We start from the raw sequence: 24711 nt of genomic DNA, 5'->3' as shown, positions 1-24711 counted from the left end.
AAATGAAATCTTCTCCTCTTTATATCCTCCAATCATAATGATCACAACCTTCGCAATTATCACTCTTTTAAAGGGTCACAACCCTTGATTATTGCTGCCCATTTGAAAAAGTCTCTTCCTTATCTTCTTCCCATCCCTTTCATTTTCTATCAATTCTTTCTTAATTTCTTTGCTCCATTTTTTCTTCCTTCATACCTTCCCCCTTCAAATGAAGTTCTCTTATCTCCTTGAGGGATTCACAACTTTTTATTTCACTCTTTTGACCATTCATTTAACTTAAGTAAAATTTGATTTTTTAAATTTTGCATTTAATTTATTATCATTATTATTTAATAAGATCATATTTCGACAATGGACATTTCAGTGATTTAACCCCTGAGTTGAAATGGTATAAATTCTTGTTGAGGCACTTATATTTGAGCACAACACTTGTATACAACTTTTATGTGCAATTATTATTGCTGTCATTACTGTTGAAGAATACTTTTTTTGTTTACACCTGTCAGGCTTTAGTAGGGTGAGTGGTATGGAGTCAGGATATGGCTTTGCATTGCGAATCCGATGCTTTCAAATTTGTTAATTTTTCATGCTCCACACTTTTACTTGTCACACCCTTTTAGAGTTTTTTCTTGCTACTTTCATTCCTAAGGAGAAATACAATGCCCAGATCATGGGATGGGGAAACTAGAACATGTAATCCACACTCTCAACACACTGAAGACAAGAAAATGCAATGAGCAAGGCTATATAAGCCTTCTACTTTTCGAGCTCCACAAGATCCGGGAGTGTGTTCCTTCTTGTATGTCTGCAAATCAGATATACTCTCCAAACAGCACACTGCAGACCTATGGAAGTGGACGATTCTCAGATTTATGAATAATGGGTGTTCATATTGAACCAATTCTCAAACATAATCCCATTCACCTTGAGTAACTGTTAGAACTAAACTAATCTACATCTACACCTAACAACATGAAAGTGAAATGACTTTGATTTTATGAATATTTCTGAATCAAATCTGAAAAGTATCATAGATCAGTGCCTAATTCTAGGCTGTGGAGTCAAATCTTATGTCCTGGATGCAAATTTGAACAGCAGATCGTTCCAAATTAGTGACCCCTTTGCCATTAATGCAATCCCTCATACTGTTCAATAATCATGCTTACAGGTCCTCATCACATTCTTAGACCCACTGCAATTTGCGGAAAGCTTTTTATTTCCTCCCTTGAGAGAATGAAAAACACAACTTACACTGTTACAGGAAAACCATGATGACAAATCAAAACATATCTGATATAGTGTGATTCATATATACCTGCATACAAAACTCAGACAATTTCTGCAACATATTCTTCACAATTTTGTTCAAACTAATTCACAGCATTGAAAAATTGCACATTGAATTCACTGTAGATAGAACTCCAACTCTAAGCTAAGCATTTCTCTATTCTACTTTTTACATCAGAAATATCAGAACCTGTACAAATGAGGAGGAGGAAGAATATATGTAGAAAAGGAAGAGAACTCCAGATTAAATCTATTGTTGAAACCTGTCCCCTCAAAATCTGATCTGCAAAACAATTCTCCTCTTCCTTCACACCCTCCTATGCCTTCCTTTGAACTGCATTTGGTTATCTTTAAAGTTGCCATAGAAAATAATCTTTATTCTCTCTTTTCTTCCTTGCAACTGAAATCATTTGATTTTCTGTTTTATTGCAAGTGAAATACTTGTCTTATTTCCCCTTTTGCAATTCTTATCCCTGTGGAAATATTTTGCAGAATGAAAAACATGCTCATTGCGCTTTATCTAATGGTTCAACACACTCATTTCACTCTCACCTATAATAAACATTTCAGCCTCCTGTGGAAATATTTCACATTCACACATTTAAATCTTCAGTGAAACAATTTTCACCTTTTGGGGAAAATACTTCATTTGGTGAAAATTCAGTTTAACTTGGCCGTTTTATGAAAACACATGGACCCTGGTTAAAACAGATCCTCTTTGTAGTTACACTTTGCCAAGTTAGCGTTCTTCATTATAACATTTATTTCAGAAATTTTCACCTTGGTGAAAATAAGACTTTGTAGCTGCATTCTTGCCCCTTTATTTTATTCCATATATGCATAAATCTGCAATTTGATGTTTTATGACTTTCACATTTCAATTGTACCCTTATATGCAATTTTACCAACAAAGATAACCTTGTGCAAACATCTTTACCTCCAAGTAAAAGCTGTTCACTGGTAAAATAAATTACAATTCCCCGGTGCTTACTCCTTTGTGAAATTAGATTCATTCTAGTGAACAATTAAAAACTTAAACTGCTTTGCAACCTCGGTTGCAAAAATATTCTTCCCATTCAATCTTCATTTTAATTAGTCATTATATCCTTTACTTTTGCTACTGCTGCTGTTGATCTTCAAGTTTTTGAAGCGTCTCCATGCACTCTTTCTGATTCCTTAACTTTTTAAGTCATACTCACCAAAGTATTTGTAAGCTGTTTTTTATGCCTCTATATCATGGTGCTTTGCTTCTATTACTCTCTGTGCGTTCTACCTTTAGATTCCTTCCTATGTGCTCCATTTTCAACCAGATATTGATGATTTAAATGAGAGAGCGCAGTCAATGGTAAGAAAATTGTGCACCAACATGGCTCAAAAAACCTCATCATAGTAGAGAGGAACCTCTATTTGATGCTGCCCCTCATCACAGTATTTGCACACTGTGCTGGAGATGACATAACACGGGCTCCATCGATCTAGAACATTCCTCAAAAGAAATTTATCACTGCAACCAATAACATGGAGGAAGACAAAAATAGTGCCTCCCTACTTGCAGAGAAATGATCCACTCAGAGGAGCATACAGCCACTATAAATGATCTCTGTATGAACACATATGGAGATATGGTTTGATTATGGTATCGTTCTTGGAAATACCATTCAAACATGAATTACACTCAATTTAGGAGCCCACAGGAAATAAAGATGTGGTAGTTGTGTTTTTCCTTTGTTCCTTCCATGTGCACAACTGTAATTTGTGCATCTGCATTAATCTTTTAAGATGAGCATGAAGTCAGTAGACTACTGCATGGAGGCTCCCTGCACAATCATCTGTGTGCTCAGGGTATGTGCATTTCTGGAGAACAACTTGGCACTAGCATTCAAAATAAGGCATCTACATTGCAATAGCATTGTACAGTTACTACAGTATGTAGCAGCAGTCGTCTGATTTTCTGTGCAAAGATTCTCCCTGAGCCATCTCTCTGTCACTGCGTAGCCGCATATGGAAATGGTTTGGCATGAAACAAACACGTTATTGCTCCTTAAAACAGTGATGAAACATTATATCTAATGCAAATCATAGCAGAGAACACAATAATGGCAGTATCGATTTTGATCAATCTGGCATGTTTGTGTTGAAAACATCATTTGCAAAGATCAAAACCAAAGAAGTGGCATTCCTTCAAAGGGTTGTTACAGGGTCGTCTTCATGGTTGCTATACATGCGTGCCTATGTGGATGATTTGGCCTTAATAACATATCTTAGCTCTTGCCACTACTTTCATTATGAAAAACAATCTTATTTGATTGTGCTGCAATAAAACTTTACTCTTTTATAACCTGTTCATACCCTTCAAAAAGGTGGAGAAAAGCCGCCCTTAAATAGCAACTATCGAGAAGATCACAACGCTCTGAGAAATTTTATGTCCAAAAACTTTGCCTCACTTGCAGAAAAAGCACACCCATCCTTTCCAAATGGCGAAAAAGATAAACATTTTGGATCCCATTTTTTGTTGGTGTGCATCCACATCCCACCCTGCCATCTTTGCATTCTAACCAAAAATTGCCCTGAATAACTCATCAAACAACCTCCTGGAGCTGCGAAAATGCACGAACATGTTCTATGACAACATGGGAATTAGATCACGAAATGGATTCCCATGATGCCTTCAGGATTACAAGATGTTAATGCTCAAAGGTAGTCACTTAAATGTTTCTGCAACTGGAGATGTTTGATCTGAAACTCACAAACTTCATGCTCTGTAAAAATACTAAATCTCCCTCTTGGAAACCGTCACTTGTCATGTGAGTTCATTAGTACGTGTAAACGTGTGTTCAAAAGGGCTTTTCATAACTTCACTTCCTCAACAAGGTATTGACGATCAATGATGACCTTCCTGAAATTGTCATCAAGGTGCAGATATCAAAACTCTGAAAATTGCATTTGGTTTTGGTTTGGTATAAAAGCCAAGCAAAGTTTTCGGGGCCTTGCAAATGAACACAAAGGTAGATTAGCATGAGGACAGTTGCAATTAGTAATCAGTTCGTCATCAAATTTATATGGTTCTGAAATGTTGACCATTGAAGTGGGGTACTCTGACAAATCTGACAATGTGCAAAGTGCAAACTTCTTCTGATCGCACAAACTTGGTGCTTCAAAACCCTGTCAAACTTGATTTTGGGAAGCTGCAAATGGATGAGCATATTAACTTGTAGTCGATAAACATGATCTGAAAGTGATTCATCATAACAATCTGAGGGCATCAACTTATTCATCCTCGAAGTTGGCCATTCAGAATAGTTTTTGCAGGGGTGTTTTTGAGTGCCATAGTCAATTTTTTCATCATAGTTATTTTATATTTTGCAAAATTATGAAGGTGCCAACACACCCTAAATAAATGGAAAAATAAAATCTTTTCTAGTTGAAACTTTGCTTTCGACTAAAATTCTAAATGGATTCAAAATAGATAAATGCCATAGATGGACTACTCATTGAAAACTTGTCGAGTTGCTAAAAACTCATGAGTTTTTTTTCCTTGGTAAGTAGCAATGACTTTAACTTGCAAAGAAAAAAAAGAAGCAAAAACTTGATGAGTTTTAGCCAAAAACTTGGTAGTCCATGTTAAAAACTCGGCCATCTGTGCACAAAGGTGTAAAATGGCACAAATGAGTTTTATTTCATCATTTTTTGATTTGTATTCTGCTGAGAAGGGGGAAGGTATTCTTCCAAACACTTGCAAACTGATTTCCATCGATTTGAAGCAGATTTGAGGTGCTTTCTGAAGAAAAATCAGTTTTCCTAGGTAGGTTTTCTGATTTTCTTTCTATATATTTTTAAAACAATTTATTTATTTTTGTTGCATCTAGATGAATAGAAAATCATTTCTAAGTAGTTCAAAATGATTTTGAGTCATTGGAACAAGATGTAACACACTATTTTTGATAAGTTTTGTTGAATCTTTCACTATTTTTTTTGAAGAATCTCTAGTTTAAAAAAAAAATCAAACCTTAGCATTTTTTTTCTTTTTCTTTTTAAACTTTGAATGATGTCTAAAATTATTTAAACTAATTTAGATAGTTTTGTTAAATTGTTTAACTAGAATATTAATTTTGTCTCGTTGCGTTGTATGTGTAGGTTAACAGTTAACCATTAATTCAATATGGAAACTACAGAGAATGATTGGCCACTAGAACCATGCCCATCTGGATATATAGGCACCCATCCTAAAGGTGCTAGAGATAGGACTTGGAGGTATGCCTATGAAGGACCAGACTTGCGTCGGTGATTTGCATTAAATATGAAGAAGCATTTCATGGAGGCATAAACTGCCTCAAATACCACCTTGCTGGCATCGACAAGCATGGTGCGAGGAGATATACTAATTACATTGAAGAAATAAAAACATACTTAAATGCCATACTTGTAGCTGGGGAAGAGAAAAAATTGAGAAGGAAAGAGGCAATACTAACTATGAGAGCAGCCATAGCTGAATCTCAAAGCGCTTCAGTTGACATTAAAGAAGAAGCAACACTTGAGGGCATACTAGGCTCTCATTGTGACCCACATATCTGCATATTCAGCACCACCACATTTACCACTTGTGCTTCCTTTGGGAGAGTACCTACTGCATCACCATCAAGGACACAACCTATAGATAGTTATTTTCTGTCTAGAAACACACCTGGAGCAGAACCATCATTAGAGGTTACTGGATGGAATAGGGAGGCACATGAGAAAACAAAGATTGCATGTGCTGATTTTTGGTACTTCCACATCCCCATTAAATGTGGCAAAGAGTCCGTATTGGCTAAATTTGGTCACCGCAATGACAGTTTCAAGAAAAGGGTACAAGGCCCCTTCTTGCAAGGATTTGGGTGGGAGTTAGTAAATAGTTCACTTGATTTCATTTTGAATTGTTTTTCTTGTTTATTAAATCAAAGTTGTGTGCAAAGGCTTGATTTCGCTTTGTTCTTGTAAGTTGCTCACAAATGCGGTTGATAGGACAAAATAAGTAAATGACCAAAGAAAAGAATGAAGAAAGTATGGCTGCACCATTCATTCTGATGGGTGGACTGATGGTAAAACCACACAATTATTAATTGTTTGGTTTCTTGTTGAGATTGGTTGATGCCTCCAATAATGTGCAAAATGCAAAAACATTATCATGGAGGTGGGAGTAGAGAATATGGTGCAAATCATAACAAATAATGCAACAACATATTTGCTAGCAAGTAGAAGCCTCCAAGAAAGGCATCTCGCTCTTTTTTGGACATATTGAGCAACACATGTCCTTGACCTTCTTTTGGAGGACATAGGAAAACTTGATTGGGTGACTCTAGTTGTGGAAGATGCGAGGAGGATCACAAAATATATTTACAATCACCCTTGGGCTCTACATTTGATGAGAAAGCATACAAGGGAGGGATTTGGTGAGATTCTGTATTACAAGGTTTGCAATGATTTTCTTGACGTTGCAATGCATTCTTGGTGTAATGACTTCTTCGAATCAAATGATTGTGAGTCAAGCATAACTAGATCACCTTATTCAAAGAAGGTTGAAGGAGAGGGTGTCACATGCATAGTCTTGAACAACCATTTTGCACAAAGGGCTTCAGAGATTGTGAAATTAACTTCAAATTTGAATTTTTAATTATTCTTGATTCAAGTCTCTCATTATTAATTTATAACTTCATTAATTAATCTTTTTGTAATTTGTATTAATCAATTGTAGGTGTTTGAGCCCTTGGTTAGAGTTATGCGCTTGGTAGATGGGTAGATGTGGGTACTTCCACATCCCCATTAAATGTGGCAGAGAGTCCGTATTGGCTAAATTTGGTCACCGCAATGACAGTTTCAAGAAAAGGGTACAAGGCCCCTTCTTGCAAGGATTTGGGTGGGAGTTAGTGAATAGTACACTTGATTTCATTTTGAATTGTTTTTCTTGTTTATTAAATCAAAGTTGTGTGCAAAGGCTTGATTTCGCTTTGTTCTTGTAAGTTGCTCACAAATGCGGTTGATAGGACAAAATAAGTAAATGACCAAAGAAAAGAATGAAGAAAGTATGGCTGCACCATTCATTCTGATGGGTGGACTGATGGTAAAACCACACAATTATTAATTGTTTGGTTTCTTGTTGAAATTGGTTGATGCCTTCAATAATGTGCAAAATGCAAAAACATTGGTTGGAATGTTGGAGTACATTATCATGGAGGTGGGAGTAGAGAATATGGTGCAAATCATCACAAATAATGCAACAACATATTTGCTAGCAGGTAGAAGCCTCCAAGAAAGGCACCTTGCTCTTTTTTGGACATATTGAGCAACACATGTCCTTGACCTTCTTTTGGAGGACCTAGGAAAACTTGATTGGGTGACTCTAGTTGTGGAAGATGCGAGGAGGATCACAAAATATATTTACAATCACCCTTGGGCTCTACATTTGATGAGAAAGCATACAAGGGAGGGATTTGGTGAGATTCTGTATTACAAGGTTTGCAATGATTTTCTTGACGTTGCAATGCATTCTTGGTGTAATGACTTCTTTGAATCAAATGATTGTGAGTCAAGCATAACTAGATCACCTTATTCAAAGAAGGTTGAAGGAGAGGGTGTCACATGCATAGTCTTGAACAACCATTTTGCACAAAGGGCTGCAGAGATTGTGAAATTAACTTCAAATTTGAATTTTTAATTATTCTTGATTCAAGTCTCTCATTATTAATTTATAACTTCATTAATTAATCTTTTTGTAATTTGTATTATTCAATTGTAGGTGTTTGAGCCCTTGGTTAGAGTTATGTGCTTGGTAGATCGGTATTAAACCCCATTGGGGTATATTTATGAGGCCATGGATGGGGCCAAGGAGTCTAAAAAATTACTACAAGGGGGTTAGACTCAAATTCGATCCATCTAGGAAAATATCAGCTCTACCAGCCCAGTTATGTAGTAGGGTACTTCTTTAACCCCTGTTTCAACTTCGGGGATTCTTACTCCAATCCTAATGGAGAGGTCATGGAGGGCCTCACTACATGCATTCAGAGGATGATACCTAAGGTTGAGGGAGAGATCTTGTTGTTGCCAAACTCGAAAGCTACGAGGAAGCAAAGGGTAGGGTATTCTTTAGAGCTAGCAAGGAGAGGAAGAACCACACAAACCATACATATGATATTTTTCATTTGGATTTTGAGGTTTAAAGTAATTGATAAATTGATATTCACTTTTCTCTTTGCTTCCTAACTTTTCAATATATCATTTTGCAAGTGCTTGGTGGCAAAGTTGGGGTGAAAATAATCCAAATCTCAAACAATTTTCCCTCAAAATCTTATGTCAGCCTTGTTGTTCATCCAATTTTGAGCACAATTGGAGCTTGTTTGAGGCCATCCATATGAAGAATACGAACAAGTTAGCTAAAAAACACCTCAATAACCTTGTCTTTGAGTAATATAATCTTTCGTTGTGCATAAGGAAGGCACAGGAAGCAGGAGTTGGTCTAATTGATTTAGATGATATAGATCCTTACAATGATTCGATATTATAGGAGCAACCTCCATTGTTTATAGAGGATGACGTCAATGATTTAGAGAGAGGCTATGGAGGAGGATGGGGGTGGATTTGGTTTCACATTGGATGACATTAAGGAGGATGAGGAGTCATTACGAGTGCCAGGAGAAGCTAAGGGCAGAGCTACATCCAAGAGGGAGGATGAGCCACAACTTGAGTGCGACATATCAAGCAAGGAGCACAATCATGTCCATTATAGACTTCTAGGACTAGAACCTCTAGTTCTACTTATTGATGTGAGTTTTATTCCACTACAACATACAAAATCGAATGCTTAGTATTTCAAGATGAAATACCAAATCTCCAACTCTCCTGTGAATAAGGAAGCTCATATAACCTCCTTGCTTATAGAGGATGACATCAATGATTTGGAGAGGCAAGCTATGGAGGAAGATGAGGGTGGATTTGGTTTCACACAGGATGACATTGAGGAGGACGAGGAGTCATTTCCCTAAGAGAAGCTAGAGGTAGAGTTGCATCTAGGATGCAGGATGAGCCACAACATGAGTGAGACATACCGAGCAACGAGGCACACTCATGCCCAGTGCAGACTTCTAGGACTAGACTTACTAGTTCTATTTGTTGATGTGAGTTTTATTTCACTACAACACATAAAATTGAATACTTATTATTCCAAGATGAAATACCAAATCTCCAACTCTCTTGAATAAGGAAGTCCATATACTAAACAATGCATCTGGATTCTTTGATCAAGAGAGACAATCTGAAGGTTCCTTCTCAATTGTGGAGTTCCACTGAGTTTTTATGATGTGATATGTTGGTTATCTCAAAGGGGCTTATATTATTCATTCAATAGATATCAACTACTTCAACTTCTCCCAACAACAAATTGCTAAGGGATGAAGGGTTTAGAGAACCATTCTACTCTTGGAGTGCAAGAAACTGTGGATGTCTATGTGACTCCACTAGACTTTGTTTAGCCATCGACATCAACCAAACTAGTGCAATATATATAATATATATATATATATATATATATATATATATATATATATATATATATATATATATATAATGTCAGATGTTCAAACTATCACCATCATATTAGCACCATCCATTGATGCATATGCATATTAATGTGCAAGCCATAGTCGAAGTAAAGCTCATTAAGCTTCCAATTGACCATGCAAGGCAAACTTACAGTTAGCAAGCAACTAGTGGTATAGGTTAGGCAAGTTTCACAAAGATTGATTGATAATCACTTCTATTCAAAAAAACACTACTAAACAACAAAAGGAAATCCTAATATAAGTGAGGAAAATGAAGAAATCATTCGATACTCCAAAATGATACAACCAATTCACCATGAAGACCAACAATGAATGAAGAACAATTTGACAGTATCATAGTAACAATTTCAACAAGTCCCGCTTTACAAGTGAGAGGGGTGGGATTTATATAGGAGCCCCAATTACAATGAATGACCAAGATTGATTTGAAATCAATGGCTTGAGGACCAATAGGAAGCAAGGAAGCTACCTAGTCATTATACAATTCATCACTATGAACGTGCATGCCCCTTTTCTCTTGCAGTCTTTTCTTAATTGCACTTATTTCCAGAAATTCTTCATCGTTCTTGGACTTTTTTTCTCTTGGATGTCTTGACTTGTCAATTCTTGAACCCTTCATATTTCCACCTTCATGGTTTGGAATTCTTCTTTGTCTTTTCATTTCAGACTTATCCTTTGGGCAATCCCTTGAACACATTAACATTTTCCTTGACACATTAAATCTTCCTCAATCCATTTCCTTGTATGACTTGATCGTGTTTAGGATTTCTCCTTTGACAAGAATCTTGTCTTTGAATTCTTTCTTTCTCTCAACTCCAGGGTTGTCCTTATTTACTTGTCCATGTTCCTATGCTAACTTTAGTGTTCGAATCATCCTCAAACATTCCTTGGTGTACTTGTTTGATCCTTATGGAAAATTGATGTTAATAGGGACAAGTTGATTTCCCTGTAAGACAGCCTTTATTCTTCAAGTGTTTAATCAAGTGCAAAGTTGCTCTGTGTTGGGACACTTGAATGCCCTTGAATTTGAACTTGAACTATGAACATGCACGCCCCTTTTCTCTTGCAATCTTTTCTTAATTGCACTTATCCCTAGGAATTCTTCATCGTTCTTGGACTTTTTTTCTCTTGGATGTCTTAACTTGTCAATGCTTGAACCCTTAATTTTTCCACCTTCATGGTTTGGAATTCTTCTATGCCTTTTCATTTCAGACTTATCCTTTGAGCAATCCCTTGAACACATTAACATTTTCCTTGACATATTAAATCTTCCTCAATCCATTTCCTTGTATGACTCGATCGTGTTTAGGATTTCTCCTTTGACAAGAATCTTGTCTTTGAATTCTTTCTTTCTCTCAACTCCAGACTTGTCCTTATTTCCTTGTCCATGTTCCTATGCTAACTTCAGTGTTCGAATCATCCTCGAACATTCCTTGGTGTACTTGTTTGATCCTTATGGAAAATTGATGTTAATAGGGACAAGTTGATTTCCCTATAAGACAGCCTTTATTCTTCAAGTGTTTAATCAAGTGTAAAGTTGCTCTGTGTTGGGACACTTGAATGCCCTTGAATTTGAACTTGAACTTGAACTTGTCCATGGACTTCTTGTTTTAAATCTGAACTTATCCACATCCCTGCTTAATGAAGGCTTGATCTTGAATCCTCTAACGATTCAAGTTTTCTTTGCCTTGTGTAATTACTAATTATCCATATTGTAACTGCATTGTTGAATCCTTCCTCTTTCTTCATCCTCTACCCTACATGTAGTCCTCAATAATTTTAATTGCAGATTTTACCAGAGGATTAAATGCAAATCTTGAGACCATTGTGAGCTGAAATTTTGTGTCTTCAGACCAAATCTGAAAATACCAAAACTTTTGAATCAAACCCTTGCATTTTCAGACTCTTGAAAGTCTGCATATTTCTTACTTGCAGCTCTCTAGATGCCCCCAAAAAGATCTTGAGACTCAGATTTTTACCTCACAGACAACCTGTAACAAGATTTGCTTGATTTGATTAATGAAAAAATCTTATGATTTTTGCCAAAATTAACTTCATGGAGGAATTTCTTGACTTTGTTCTGCAGACTTCTTACTTGCAGCACCATAGATGTCTTCAACATGGTCTTGAAACTTAGATTTCACCCTCCAATTACCCCTGCAATCAATGTGATGAAGTTGTGGATTAGAAAAATCAAAGAATTTTGCAAAAAAATTGCCTCCCATGGAAAAACCTCCAGACAAAAATCTGAATACTTATTATTGCAGCCAACTCACCTCGTCTTCATCCTTTGGAGGTCTGATTTTACCCAACAATTGATTGCTAAGTGTTGATTAATGCCCTCATATGGTTGAATTTCCAGCACCTTAGACTTTTCTTCTATCTCCTTCAGCCTCTTGCTCATTTTTAATTCTTCTTTATGGCTGTAGCTTCTCCTTTTAAATAGGTTTTGGCTTTGCTTTTCACTTACACGAACAATGTGAGATAAAACATCTGATCTTCTAGAAGCTTGTAGAACTTTATTTATTTTTTCCTCTTTTATTTAATTAATTTTTTATTTAAAACCACAAAGGGGAAAATCTACGAAGGTAGGGATTTGTGTAAAAAGCACTTGCTTTTCAACATTCAAAATAGGGAATTTCACATCTCCGTAAGGGTTGTCCACACATTTCCCTTTATAATCATGTAGGAAAATTGATTCATGCAAGGACAAATTCTTTTTCTTAGAAGTTCATGTCTCTCCTTTCTCATAAATGGGGAATTTCGCCCCATGTAGGGTTAACTTGTTGCCACGTTTCAAAATTTTTTCATCATTCTTAGTTATCTCTAAGGGGAAAATTGACTTGTCTTTGGATAAATCCAGACATTCATAGGGACAATCCTTACCTTGAGTCTCAAAATTTGAGTAAGTAAATATCTAGAAGGGGGAAATTGCCTTGGATTTGTACTCTTCATTCACCTTTACAGGTGGGAAAAAATGACCCATTGCTGGTAAACTCTCAACACTTTGATTTTTTTTTTGAGAAAATGCCATTCAAAGTGGGGAATTTCATGCTAAGTCTGGATTTTGATCAATTTAAGTGGGGAGATTCATAGTAAGTCTGGATTATGATCAATTTAAGTGGGGAAATTCATAGTAAGTCTGGATTTTAATCAAAATAAGTGGGGAAATTCATAGTAAGTCTGGATTTTGTGTATTTTAATAAAGAAAATGATTTTTGTTAGGATTTTGGCAATTGTAAGTATGAAAAATCAATTTCTATAAGGACTTTAAGGCCCTTATGCACAAATTATGCCTTTCTAACGTATTTAGGACTATTTGACTAGCCAAGATTTAAATACACTTAGTATTAATGGCTTAACCCACTACAACTTGACCCAAAGGACTTGATATTTAATACTCCACTTTAAAGTCAAAACCCAACACCTTGATTTCTTAGGCACCCCTCAATCTTTTAAACCTCTGAACTGCCCAAACCTAACAACTATGAGCAAAAAGAGGGGGTGCAATGTGAAAACCTCACAACACTACCTCTCCCTAGAGATGGGAAGGGGAAGATGTACTTGTAATGTAACTATTTACTATTTTGCTTCTAGCCATCAACATGCCTCATGAGGATGCGATTTTGTACCTTTTTGCATTTAAATATATCTAGACTAAGCTCATTTCTTTTGTGTTCTCATTTATTGACTCATTGAATGCATTTTCTCATTGAATTTTGCAACAAAAAAAATGCATTTTCTCATTGAATTTTGCAACAAAAAATGCATTTCTAATTAAATCTATAAGCAATTGTTTAAGTTCCCGAGCTTTTTGCCCAAAATTGGCCAAGTTTTTTCCAAATTTTGTTCAAGCCTTGGCGAGTATTGCAACTATAAAAAATGCTCTTACCAGAAATTAAATTCTAGAAAATATTTAAGAAGCATCAGTTTGAGAAACCATTGCTACAAATTGAATTCCATATATCAAGACTAAAAATGTTCATGAAGTATATATCTGTAGGGGTGACGCTTCAAAATTGCAGTTCTAGTTGGGTTGAGGAAAACTCTTGGGTAGTGCTTTTAACTTAGTTTGGGATCTTACTAATGTAAACCCTTCCCATAGTATGTTAAGTATGGCAATTTTCTTTAATTGTGGGGGATCCTAAGATGCAAATATTATACTATAGTTCTTTTTTTGATTTTATAGTTCTTTTATCCCTTAATGACTATTATTAATTATATTTTTAAGCATTGTACCGATCAACATTTAGTTATTGAGCAATTATTTTTCATTTGAAAATTCAAACTCTTCCCTTGCTATCATTGTACTATTGAAGGTGTTTGTAACTATTGGGATGTCAATTTTTTGATCTAGTTAAGTAATTTTTTTTGGTTGTGGCATTGAAAATTCTTATTGTATATTGTATATCTCATTCTAATTCATTCTACAAATCTTTCTTTGTATTTGAAAGCAAGTTATTCTATTGTCATTTCTAGTGACTACTGAATACTATATACCATAGTTCAAAATATCTCTGAGATATAGCAGATAAGTCAACTTATTTTGATAAGTTGCAGACGGCGATGAAACTTGTTTACTTATTGTGGATTGTACTTGCAGAATAGTTTGCAAAATATCCCAGATATTTGAGGCACTTATCGGCGATATATCTCCAAGTTTTTACAATAAGTTGATAAAATATTGCCCGTGCCTGCAATTTAGACAGTAACGACCCAACAAAAGGGCAAAATTCATTTTTTGGTTTGCAAGAGCAGATTTAGAGAGGAGAGAAAGGTTTGGGAGGACAACCACGACCACAATCACAACCACAACAGACTTCTAGGGCTAGACCCCTTCCCCATTCCAGTAGTTTTTAGTTTTACTAGAGCTGTTGGGAAGGGGCATTGTACTTGACACTTGTATTTGCTTATAGTTTTTGAAAGACAATTTGGTACTTTTAGATTGCTTTAGAGTTCAGACTATCAGACTTTTGCTATGAGCCATCAACATTCCACATGAGGATGCAATTTTGTATCCTATTTGCATAATATATATATATATATATATATATATATCAGCTTGTTTGGTTTGTTTACTCATTTACTATCTCATTAGATGCATCTTCTTATTGAATTTTGCCAAAAAATGCATTTTTAATTAAATTTAAGCGATTCCTTAATTTCCCGATATTTTCCCGAGAAGTTCTCAAATTATCTCCAATATTTTCTGATATCTTTTTTCGCCTTCAGCGATAAGTTGCCGATAACTATATTTTGAACTATGCTATATGCTATGCATATATTACTTGAACTGCTATAATGAACAAGAAGTAAAATAGTGAAATCACAAATACTAAATACAAGTACTTGAATATTGAATATCAATAGGATATTAGAATACTAAATAAATTTTTTGATTTGACAAATAAAATTGTCGAATTGATGAATTGAAGATTTCTATTATATAAAAATATCACAAAGATGATTACAAGAGTATCATGATATTAAAACAAGTACAAAATGTCCAAATGTAGTGAAGGGGAGGCCTTTAATCATCCCTCAAGGAAACTACTCATCATTTGGACTTAGTGAAGTGGATTTAAAATCAAACTACTCATCATTTGAACTCAGTGAAGTGGATATAAAATCATCAACTTGAACTACCCCTACTAGCTATTCTAGTAGTACCCCCTTTTCTACCCAGAGGGCATTCCTTTCTAATTCAACGTGATTTCCCATCAATTTACCTGGGGACGCGTTTCTAGCAAAATTTGCCCTGTCCCCATTTCTGGGACGTCCTAGAAACACGGAAACTTCCAGAAACCTTTCTCTTGGCTGTCCCATAAAATTTATGTTTCAGTTTTGATACTTTGTTTGATTTCTACTCTCATGTGAACTCTAAAGTTAAATTATTTAACACAAACATGATATGTTAAGGTTCTTTAATTTATATAAGCATGCTTTATTCATGTTTTCATATGAATACTTAAAATTTCCCTATTTTTATATAGCTGTTCCCACTGCCGTCCCCTGCTCCGAGAAAAAAAATCTGTCAGGGAAACCTGTTTCCCTGTCCCCCTGTCCCCTCATCCCAGAAAGCTGGGGTAACATAGTTATATTTACAGTTTTGACAAATTTCTTTAGATCCACTCCTAAAAAGCATGCAGCATGCATGCTCAGACTGTATATTATATCCAGCAAGCTTTAACTTTCTCATTCTGATGCCATTAGAGTTAAAATGGGCAGATTTTATAGAAGACAATATAATTTATGTACTGAATAACAACGCTCTTATCTTTTTTTGGCACAATCCAAATATATATATATATATATATATATATATATATATATATATATATATAGGATTTTTGCATCCTATATTATAGAAGGGTTGTTCCACCCCCTACAACCACTCCTTTATATTTATAAGTTGCTATAATAATATACAAACTTGACATATTACCCTACGCATGATATTTAGCAAGCTATATCAACTTAGCAAACATTATTATATGCATCCTAAAGACTAGCTATGGGAATAGGAATGATGAGATATTCCTGACAAAATAAAAGGTACAAGATTATAATGATAGACAATTAAACATTTAGTTTACCTTTAGTACTGTGGATATAACTGAGTACTTGAGATATTTTTAAGCCTTGCTGGGGAGGATATAAATTTGTCATCAAATTAATTAGCTAAAGGATACAGTGATAGAGAGGTATGCCCTGGGCAGATACCGAGAGTTTCAAGCCGTATACAAATGCAGCATTTATTTATACTTGTCCTTATTTGCTAGGGATGCAAAATTGCATTGAGCTGGTAACAAGAAGTTGTAGCAGTGATAGCTAGGGCAGCTGAAATTGGCAGCAACATGTGAATAAGGACTACCAGTTCATATTTTCAGAAGCTGTAGTAAACTAGAGATTCAGTGCAATATTATCTATTCTAAATCAGTAGTTTTTTGGCCCCAGCCTATAATGTTACTTTTTTTCTAGGTGTGTGTACAGTAGGTGTAGAAACTTTTTTGGATTTAACTCGAAGAATGTTCTAATCACAATTACAAACCCTATATGACCTTGGATGTGTTTAATTGTAAACTTTTTATGGTTTTGATCCTTTGGATGGTCATCACTTGGGGTTTTCTGCTATGCAGCCTGTTTTCTTGTATAAATTGACGTTGCACTTGTAGTATCAATTGTCACATTCTATCATATATTACTCTTAAGTATGGATGTTCATGCAGTTTGAACATATGCTAAAGTAGCTCTAGAAAACTTTTGGATTGTTTCATGGTAACCTATAGTAGTGGAACTGGAACCTATTAATGAATATTATTTGTGATTCAGAATTCTCATGAATTTTAGTTTATTATGCTCTATTCTTAAGTAGTAGATAATTTAAATGGAATAAATGGCCAAAGAGAGTATTAAATGATTAAAATATTCAAATTAATTCATAAAAATTATTAGCAGTGTAAAATGCCCTTTAGTCTTATTTAACCTAGCTGCATTCAATGCATTGTGCAAGTAGTTAATAATTTACTTTAGTTTTTAAACAGAGGAAGTTGGTTGAATACCTACCTACTGTTACTGATTATCGCAATGTATTCTTTTTATTTGTTCGTTTCACAACTGATGTTTGGAGCTTTTGTAAAATTGTGTTTTAGACAATAGTCAATTTGCTCCTATTGTAACTTAGACATTTGTCCAGTACTTGAATATTATTATATTATTATCAAGAGGATTATGGCTCACCAAGATTTTTTCTAGCTATTTTTGTGTGGAGGTTATTTTGATGTAGAAATTTAGATCAAGCTTCTTTTTACTGTAGATATGGACTCAAATGATTGCTAGGTTCTTCTCTATTGAGATTCTTGATTAGTATAATGATTGGCATTCTCGTTCTATGTGAACTTGCTATGCTTTTATACATAAGCATGTGCATGTTCTTAGTGCTGGAAATGCACACACTATGGGCCTCTTTATTAGTTAAATATAACTTTTTTTATTGCATCTGACCAATATTTTTGTTTGCAGATACAGCAGGAAAGTTGGTTGATGAAACCCTAGATCAATATCAGAGCAGCATCCAGAAAGGATATTATTGTGTCATTGTTGACTGTTTTAAGATGCAGTTGAATTTAAATATCTTTTCCACAAAACCAATATGTGCAAGCTACTAGTTATATTTGCCGATCACATCTGATTCAATACTAAATTGTCCTGGCAAAATCTTTTAATTCCTGTTTTCTAGGAAGACATCTGGCATTTTTGAAGGGCTTAAATTCAACACAAACTTCTTCATATACTGCTGATTATATTGCTATATGCTAATTATTTCCTTCTAGTTGTCAAGTATTGGAAGTTCAAAGAAGATGACGGTTGATGATGAAAACTCAGTATATGTCGGTGGTCTTCCATATGATTCTACTGAAGATTCTGTTCGGAGGGCTTTTGAGCTTTATGGCACAGTTATTGCTGTAAAGGTTAGGTTGAAACATTGTGTTCTTTCTGTAATTGATTTCCATTTTGACTTGAGTATCATTATGGTTTGCTTGTTTCAGGTTGTTGAAAAATATTACTAAAATGGTCTTTGCCTACAGTTAAAAAATGATCTTGTCATTTTGTTTAAAATATATATTTTTTGGTTATTTTGAGGATCTGTCCAGATATTTATATATTCCAGATATGCTTCGTCATACATATTATCCAAGATATCCGGGCATCTACACATGAATTTGACATGAATAGAGCTCTGTCACATGAATTATTTATTATCACCAGGAACATGTTCACTTCGATATTGCTTTTTTATGCGGCAACATATCGCTTATCTTGATTGATCGGTGGCAGTCCTGGGCCTCTTGGATATATATTACTCCATTACTTTTGCAATTGTTCATAACTTGGACTCTTCTTTCAACTTTGCAATGCGGTTGTGTTACTGTGGGAGAAACTTTGATCAGATCTTAAGTTGGTCAGGTCTGTTGGTGGCCCCTCGTGCTGGGATTAATCTCAAAGTTATTATACACCGCATCACAAGAAATTATGAAGGTTTCAATATTTCAAGGAATCTTGGGCTGCAGACCAAGTTTTCCAATCTTTATTATTTATGATCATTATTGTCTAGCTTGTGTTAAACAATGTGGCGACAGAGCTTGATGGTGAGTTTTGAAGAATTTATTTCTAGATTAAATTGCCTTCAAGTATGATTATTCAAAAAAAATATATAGCCTAAAACAACTCTTTATTATTCAAAGAGTAGAAGTTGACCATGTGCAAATTTTTATTCTAAATGCTTATCATCGGAAGTTGGCTCTTGGAATTACTGGGTTCTTTAATTTTACTTTTTCAATTTACAACTTTCTCATTTTTTTTAGATTAGCCATCTTTTGTCTGCAATTAGCATTTTAACTACTTTCTGTAAAAGAAAAGGTAATGGTCAGAGCTATTTCGTAAATACTATTTAACATGTGGTCACAACTGCTAGGCATGCAAATTTTAATTCATTCAATAGGCCCAAAAAGTTCAGAAATTTGGAATTTAAAGAAAAAGGTAAAATATTATTAGGATTTTGAATTTCTGGACCAAAACAGATAAATCCAGACAGTCCCAAAAATCAGGATTCAACCAGAATCAGTAAACAGTGAGTGAAAAATTAAAATGTTTTGCTAATAGAAACTTTGAGCTTGTCATAATCTGTCTTACATCTATTATATATTTCATGTTTATTTGTTTATGTTACTATGCCATAATTGCAAATATGTGCTATCAGAGCCATTGAGAGATCTGAGCCTGGGAACAAGAGTACATGTAGTGAAGAGCTGTGGCTGTCTGTTGCGAGTAATAATATAACAACTGAAATTTGTTAAAGACTGGAAAAGTCACTAGAGCATTGTGAAACACTGAAAAGATAGTGAATAGAAGGCAGAATGCACGAAATAGGAAACTCTGTTAAGATTCTTTTTTGTAAGGACAATTAAACTTCCCCATAGATAACTTTAGTATAGATTCTATAGAAGGAATTATGAGAGAAGAATTTAGAAATTTGGAAGTGCCTAAATTTACACTGTTTATGTATGCAAATCGACTAGTTAATCCATCAATTATTTACTTGTTTATGATATCTATATATATATAATTGTTGTGTTTCAATTTGTAATCTTCTTCAAAATGGTATTGGTAAATGATTTCCTGCTGTGTCATTTTCATTATGTTTTCAGACATAGTTCAGCTCAAATTATTACAGAAAGTATGCTGCTTCCTTCAATTGTCTTCCTAATCCTTGACTAGGTTAGCCCAACTTTTGATTACATCCTAGACAAACGTGACTTCCCAGCATGACAAAATTGCTCAAACTCACTCTTGGACTTCGAGACTTGAACATTGCTACCAAGAGCACCTAAGACCACTACTTCTACTGCTAAGCAAAAAGAGGGGGTCTCCATTTGCAATGGGGCGATTATGTCAAAATCTCACAACAGAATTCAATATCCATGATGTGGCTTTGCTCAGAAGAAGTGTATTCTAGATAATTTCAGGGGACTTGTGGAGTGTATCAAGACGCTTGCACATCCCATAAGAAAAAAGATCATTTCATTGCATTTAAACATTCAGATGAACATTGTACATGTGATTCCTTTGTAGATTCAACCGATAAATATTTCTATAACACACTTCTCTGCAAGGAATAATTAGAATGACCACCAGCTTCTAATGTTTAAGTCTTGTGGGTATGACTTATGTGAATTAATATGCTATTTCTCTTCTTTGGTTTAACCTTTCGATCAGTGTCTTTCTAAATCTCATTTTGAGTTGGAACCAGTGTTAAGAAAACCAACATTTGGCTATATCTGCAATGTTGAGAAGTGATGGATATCTTATTACGATAATAGACAAGCTTCTATTATTAGTTAATGGTTATCTATTGTAAATATTAGAATGTTTTTAATATTAGTTAGTCTGTAGTTATTTGTTAGCTTTCTTTAGCTTTCTTTTAGCTAGAATAGAATGTTTCTATTCTTTACGATCGTTTCCCAAGGAAACATCGTTTTATTCTTTTGTATATATTGACCTCTCGGTCTCTGTTAATATCAAGCAAATATTTACCAATTACTTTGTAATATGGTATCAAAGTCACTTCTTTAAATTTTTTCGAAAATATAATTTTCTTTTCTAAAATTATCAGACCCTATTTTCGAAATTATTTTTTTGAAATATTTGCTTCGAACTAGGGTTTGTCTGAGAATATTGACCATCAATATTGACGGTTTTTTTGGTTATTTTTGAATTTTTTTGAAAAAACGTGACTTTTTTGGGCATTTTCTTCCATATTTTTTGCACATCTAGGGTTGGGAGCAACGCCAAGGGTTTCTTAAAACCCTCAGTAATAGATACATACCCAAAAACTGTGATTTTTCTGCAGATTCGCCAATGATTTCAAATTTTCAAGCTTATTTCAGCCCAAAACGTTTCTATTCAAAACCCTAATTTTTGGGCTCAAATTTTTTTTGATCACAGATTCTTGGTGGGTTTTTCGAGAGCTCAATTGGGTTGTTGACAAACTTTTTTGGGTGCCTCGATTTTTGAGCCAATGGTTCTTGAAACTAACAACATTTTCTTTTTGGGTTTCTTGAGCTCCCTTTTGGGTACTTCTTCAAATTTTTTGGGTCTTCCATTTTTTTGCCTCGAAGTACGTACCTTCACAGATTTTCACGTGTTTTCATTGAAAAACGTGCTATGTCATCTTTGAGTAATATTTTGCTTGAGAGCAATTCAAAATTCAATAGTTGGAATTATGGTACTTGGAAGTAGCGAATAATAGCAATTTTTGAATATCGGAATACTGATTAGATTGTTCTGGGTGTTACACAACGTCTGACTGCCCCTAGTACCGATCATGATACATTAGATCTGAATAATCGGGAGGTGGTGATGCTTCTCAAATTATCTGTAGTTGATGATCAGCGCTCTCGGATTCCATCTGGCAAGGTAGTTGTTGAGATATGGGCACATCTCAAGAATCTTCATGAGACTTCTGACAAAAGCATAGCTTTCTTTTTGAAGAACACATTGTTTCCTATTATCATGGATGAGCTAACATTGCTCTAGTCTCACCTGAATAAGGTTCAGGAAATCTGTGATCAGTTGCTTTCTATTGGTCACAAGATGGAGGAAGAGGACATTGTGGTCATCACTCTTAGGAGTTTACCCAAGTCCTGTGAGCATTTTATCGAGACTCTCAACATCACTTCTTTTGTTGTTGATTTGAAATTCACAAATCTCCACACACTCCTGCTTTGGCAAGATCGGTGGAAACAACAATTTGGTAGTAGTTCCAGCTCCACCTCCACAGAGCAAGCCTTTGCTGTTAAATCCTTTCAGAAGGATAAAGGCAAGTCTCAACAGTCTTCTCATCAGAAGTCCTCTGCTCCAACTTCAGAAGGCTCTCGGAAGAACATTCAATGCAACTATTGCCACAAGTTTGGTCACATGAAGGTTGAATGTTAGAAACGCTTAGTTGCCCAATCTAAGCAAATCAGGTTTGCAGCATAAAGCGAATAGTGCAGAGCACACTGAGCAAACAAAATTTGCCACTTATGCCTTCATAGCTAAAAGACCTGCAGATCATGTGAAGTTGTTTTCCTAGTATATTGATTTAGGTGCCTCTCGTCATTTCACCCACTGCAGAGACTGGTTCACTGACTACCAACCTTATTCAGATTCTATTTTTTTTGGTGGCGGAGAAGAGTACACTGTTGTTGGCAAAGACAACATTTAGATTTAGTCAGCTGGGAGGAATCTCATTTTCCTTGATGTGTACTACATTCTAGGGATGGAACTAAATATACTCTCAGTTAGTCAGTTGTTGCGACATTCTCCACAGTTGAATGTCACCTTCAGTTCACATTAGTGTGACATCACTGATCGGGCGACTTAGTTTATTGTTGCATTTCCTGTATTTCAGAAGTTTAAACCTTTAGTTGAAAAAGAGTGTGGGAAATCTATTATTACTCTTAGGTTAGATAGTGGGGGGCAATTTTGTTTTAATGAATTCTCTAGCTTCTTGGATACTCATGGCATCAAATGCCAAGTAACCATACCCCACACACCACAACAGAACAGTGCAATTGAATGTTAGAACAAAACAATCACTGAGATGGCTCGATCCATGCTTGAACAAAGACATGTTCCGAAGAAGCAGTTAACACTGCAATTTATCTTTTGAACCGGTCACCCACAGTGGCGGTCAAAGGTAAGACTTTGGAAGAGGCTTGGTCAGGTCGCAAGCCCAATATTAGTCACCTGAAAGTTTTTGGCTCCCTGCATTTGTTTGGACCCCTGATGCGTCATGCACCAAGTTTGATGCCAAGAGTCAGAAACTCATGCTTGCTGGATACAATAGTCTTCACAAAGCCTACCGCTTGATCAACACTGAGACATCTCGTCTCCTGTGTAGTCATGATGTAGTCTTTGATGAGTAGCAAGGAGGATTCATGCATGTTTCTCCTGTTCCTAATCTAGCAAACCATCTTATGAAGGCTCATGATTTTGGAGTTAGGCTTCCATTAGGCCCACCTGATGGGAGGGCTCCAGTAGCTCTTGTGGCTCTAGTTATACCAGTGATCCTTGTATAGACACCTCCAACTTCTCCTGTAGGATCAGCTTCACCTGAGTTTGATCCAGATTCTTCAGATGAGGAAGCTGATCATAGAGCATCTCTTGATACTAATGTTGTTCATTCTCCTCTTTGGCCTAAGTGGTGGGCTAAGACACTTGTTGATCTTCATGACGATGAGCTCATTGATGGGAGAACTACTTGGAAAAAGAGTGCACCTAAATAATCTGTTAAGTTTTCTCTCATAGCCAACATTCATAATGTATTTGAACCTCAAACATATTCCAAGGCTAAAGGAATTCTAGAGTGGGAATAGGCCATGACATTTGAACACCAGAGCCTACTAAAGAATAACACTTGGGTCCTTTATGATCTTCCACCAAGGAAAAAACCCATTGGCTGCAAATGGGTTTACAAAATCAAATACAAATCTGATGGTACTTTGGATAAGTACAAAGTTCATTTAGTTGCAAAGGGCTTTTTCAGCATGAGGGCATTGATTATGAGGAGACCTTTTCTCCTATTGCAAAGATGAGCACAATCAGATGGACCACGAGTGCTTTCCTGAATGGTGATCTCCATGAAAAGGTCTACATGACACAACCTCCAGGTTTCAAGGTTGCAAAGAACATTAGGTTTTCAAATTAGTGAAAGCTCTCTATGGCTTGAAGCAGATCCCTTGGGCACGGTACATGAAAATTGATAAGTACCTCAGTGATCAAGGCTTCCTGAGGAGTTCTTCAGACTCAAATTTGTATATCAAGACTATTGACAATGACATCATCCTTTTGGTTATTTATGTAGATGATTTAATCATCACTGGTAGTTCGGCATCTTTGATATGATTGACCTTGGGCTCATGCATTATTGCCTAGGTGTTGAGTTTTGGCAATAATCTTCTGGTATTTTCATCTCTTAGTCGAAATATGCTAGGGCTCTGTTAGACAAATTCCATATGCAGGATTGCAAGCCTGCATCTATACCCATGGAGAAAGGTCTCAAGTTATCAGCCAATTTTGATTCTCCTCTTGTTGATGATTCTACATACCGGCAACTAGTAGGCAACCTCATCTATCTCTTTGCTACTAGGCCTGATATCAGCGTCGCAGTTAGCTATATCTCATGTTTTATGACAGCTCCTAAGGCTGATCATTGGATGGCAGAAAAGCATGTGCTTCGTTATGTGAAGGGCGCTACAAATTTTGGACTTCTTTACTTTCAAAGTTCTAA

At 35.5% G+C, this 24711-nt stretch overlaps 1 protein-coding gene across 11 annotated transcripts in view; it reads left to right on the top strand.

The window, feature by feature from the left end:
• The window catches only part of LOC149551696 (RNA-binding (RRM/RBD/RNP motifs) family protein), a 100521-nt gene that overhangs the window by 820 nt on the left and 74990 nt on the right, over positions 1–24711 (top strand). For 7 of the 11 annotated variants that reach the window (XM_089787217.1, XM_089787219.1, XM_089787218.1 and 4 more), the window contains one exon: positions 17901–18349. In XM_089787217.1, the coding sequence (XP_089643343.1) occupies positions 18239–18349 (111 nt within the window). In that variant the 5' untranslated portion in view covers positions 17901–18238. Of the gene's footprint in view, positions 1–17900; positions 18350–18532; positions 19028–24711 lie in introns of those variants that run through there. The other 4 variants (XM_089787222.1, XM_089787221.1, XM_089787223.1 and 1 more) reach the window with 3 other exon arrangements.

The sequence above is a fragment of the Cupressus sempervirens genome, chromosome 6 (genome assembly GCF_028749045.1).
Source record: "Cupressus sempervirens isolate cs-2001-9-10 chromosome 6, ASM2874904v1, whole genome shotgun sequence".
NCBI classification, from domain to species: Eukaryota; Viridiplantae; Streptophyta; class Pinopsida; order Cupressales; family Cupressaceae; genus Cupressus; species Cupressus sempervirens.
This window is presented reverse-complemented; position numbering and strand designations above follow the sequence as displayed.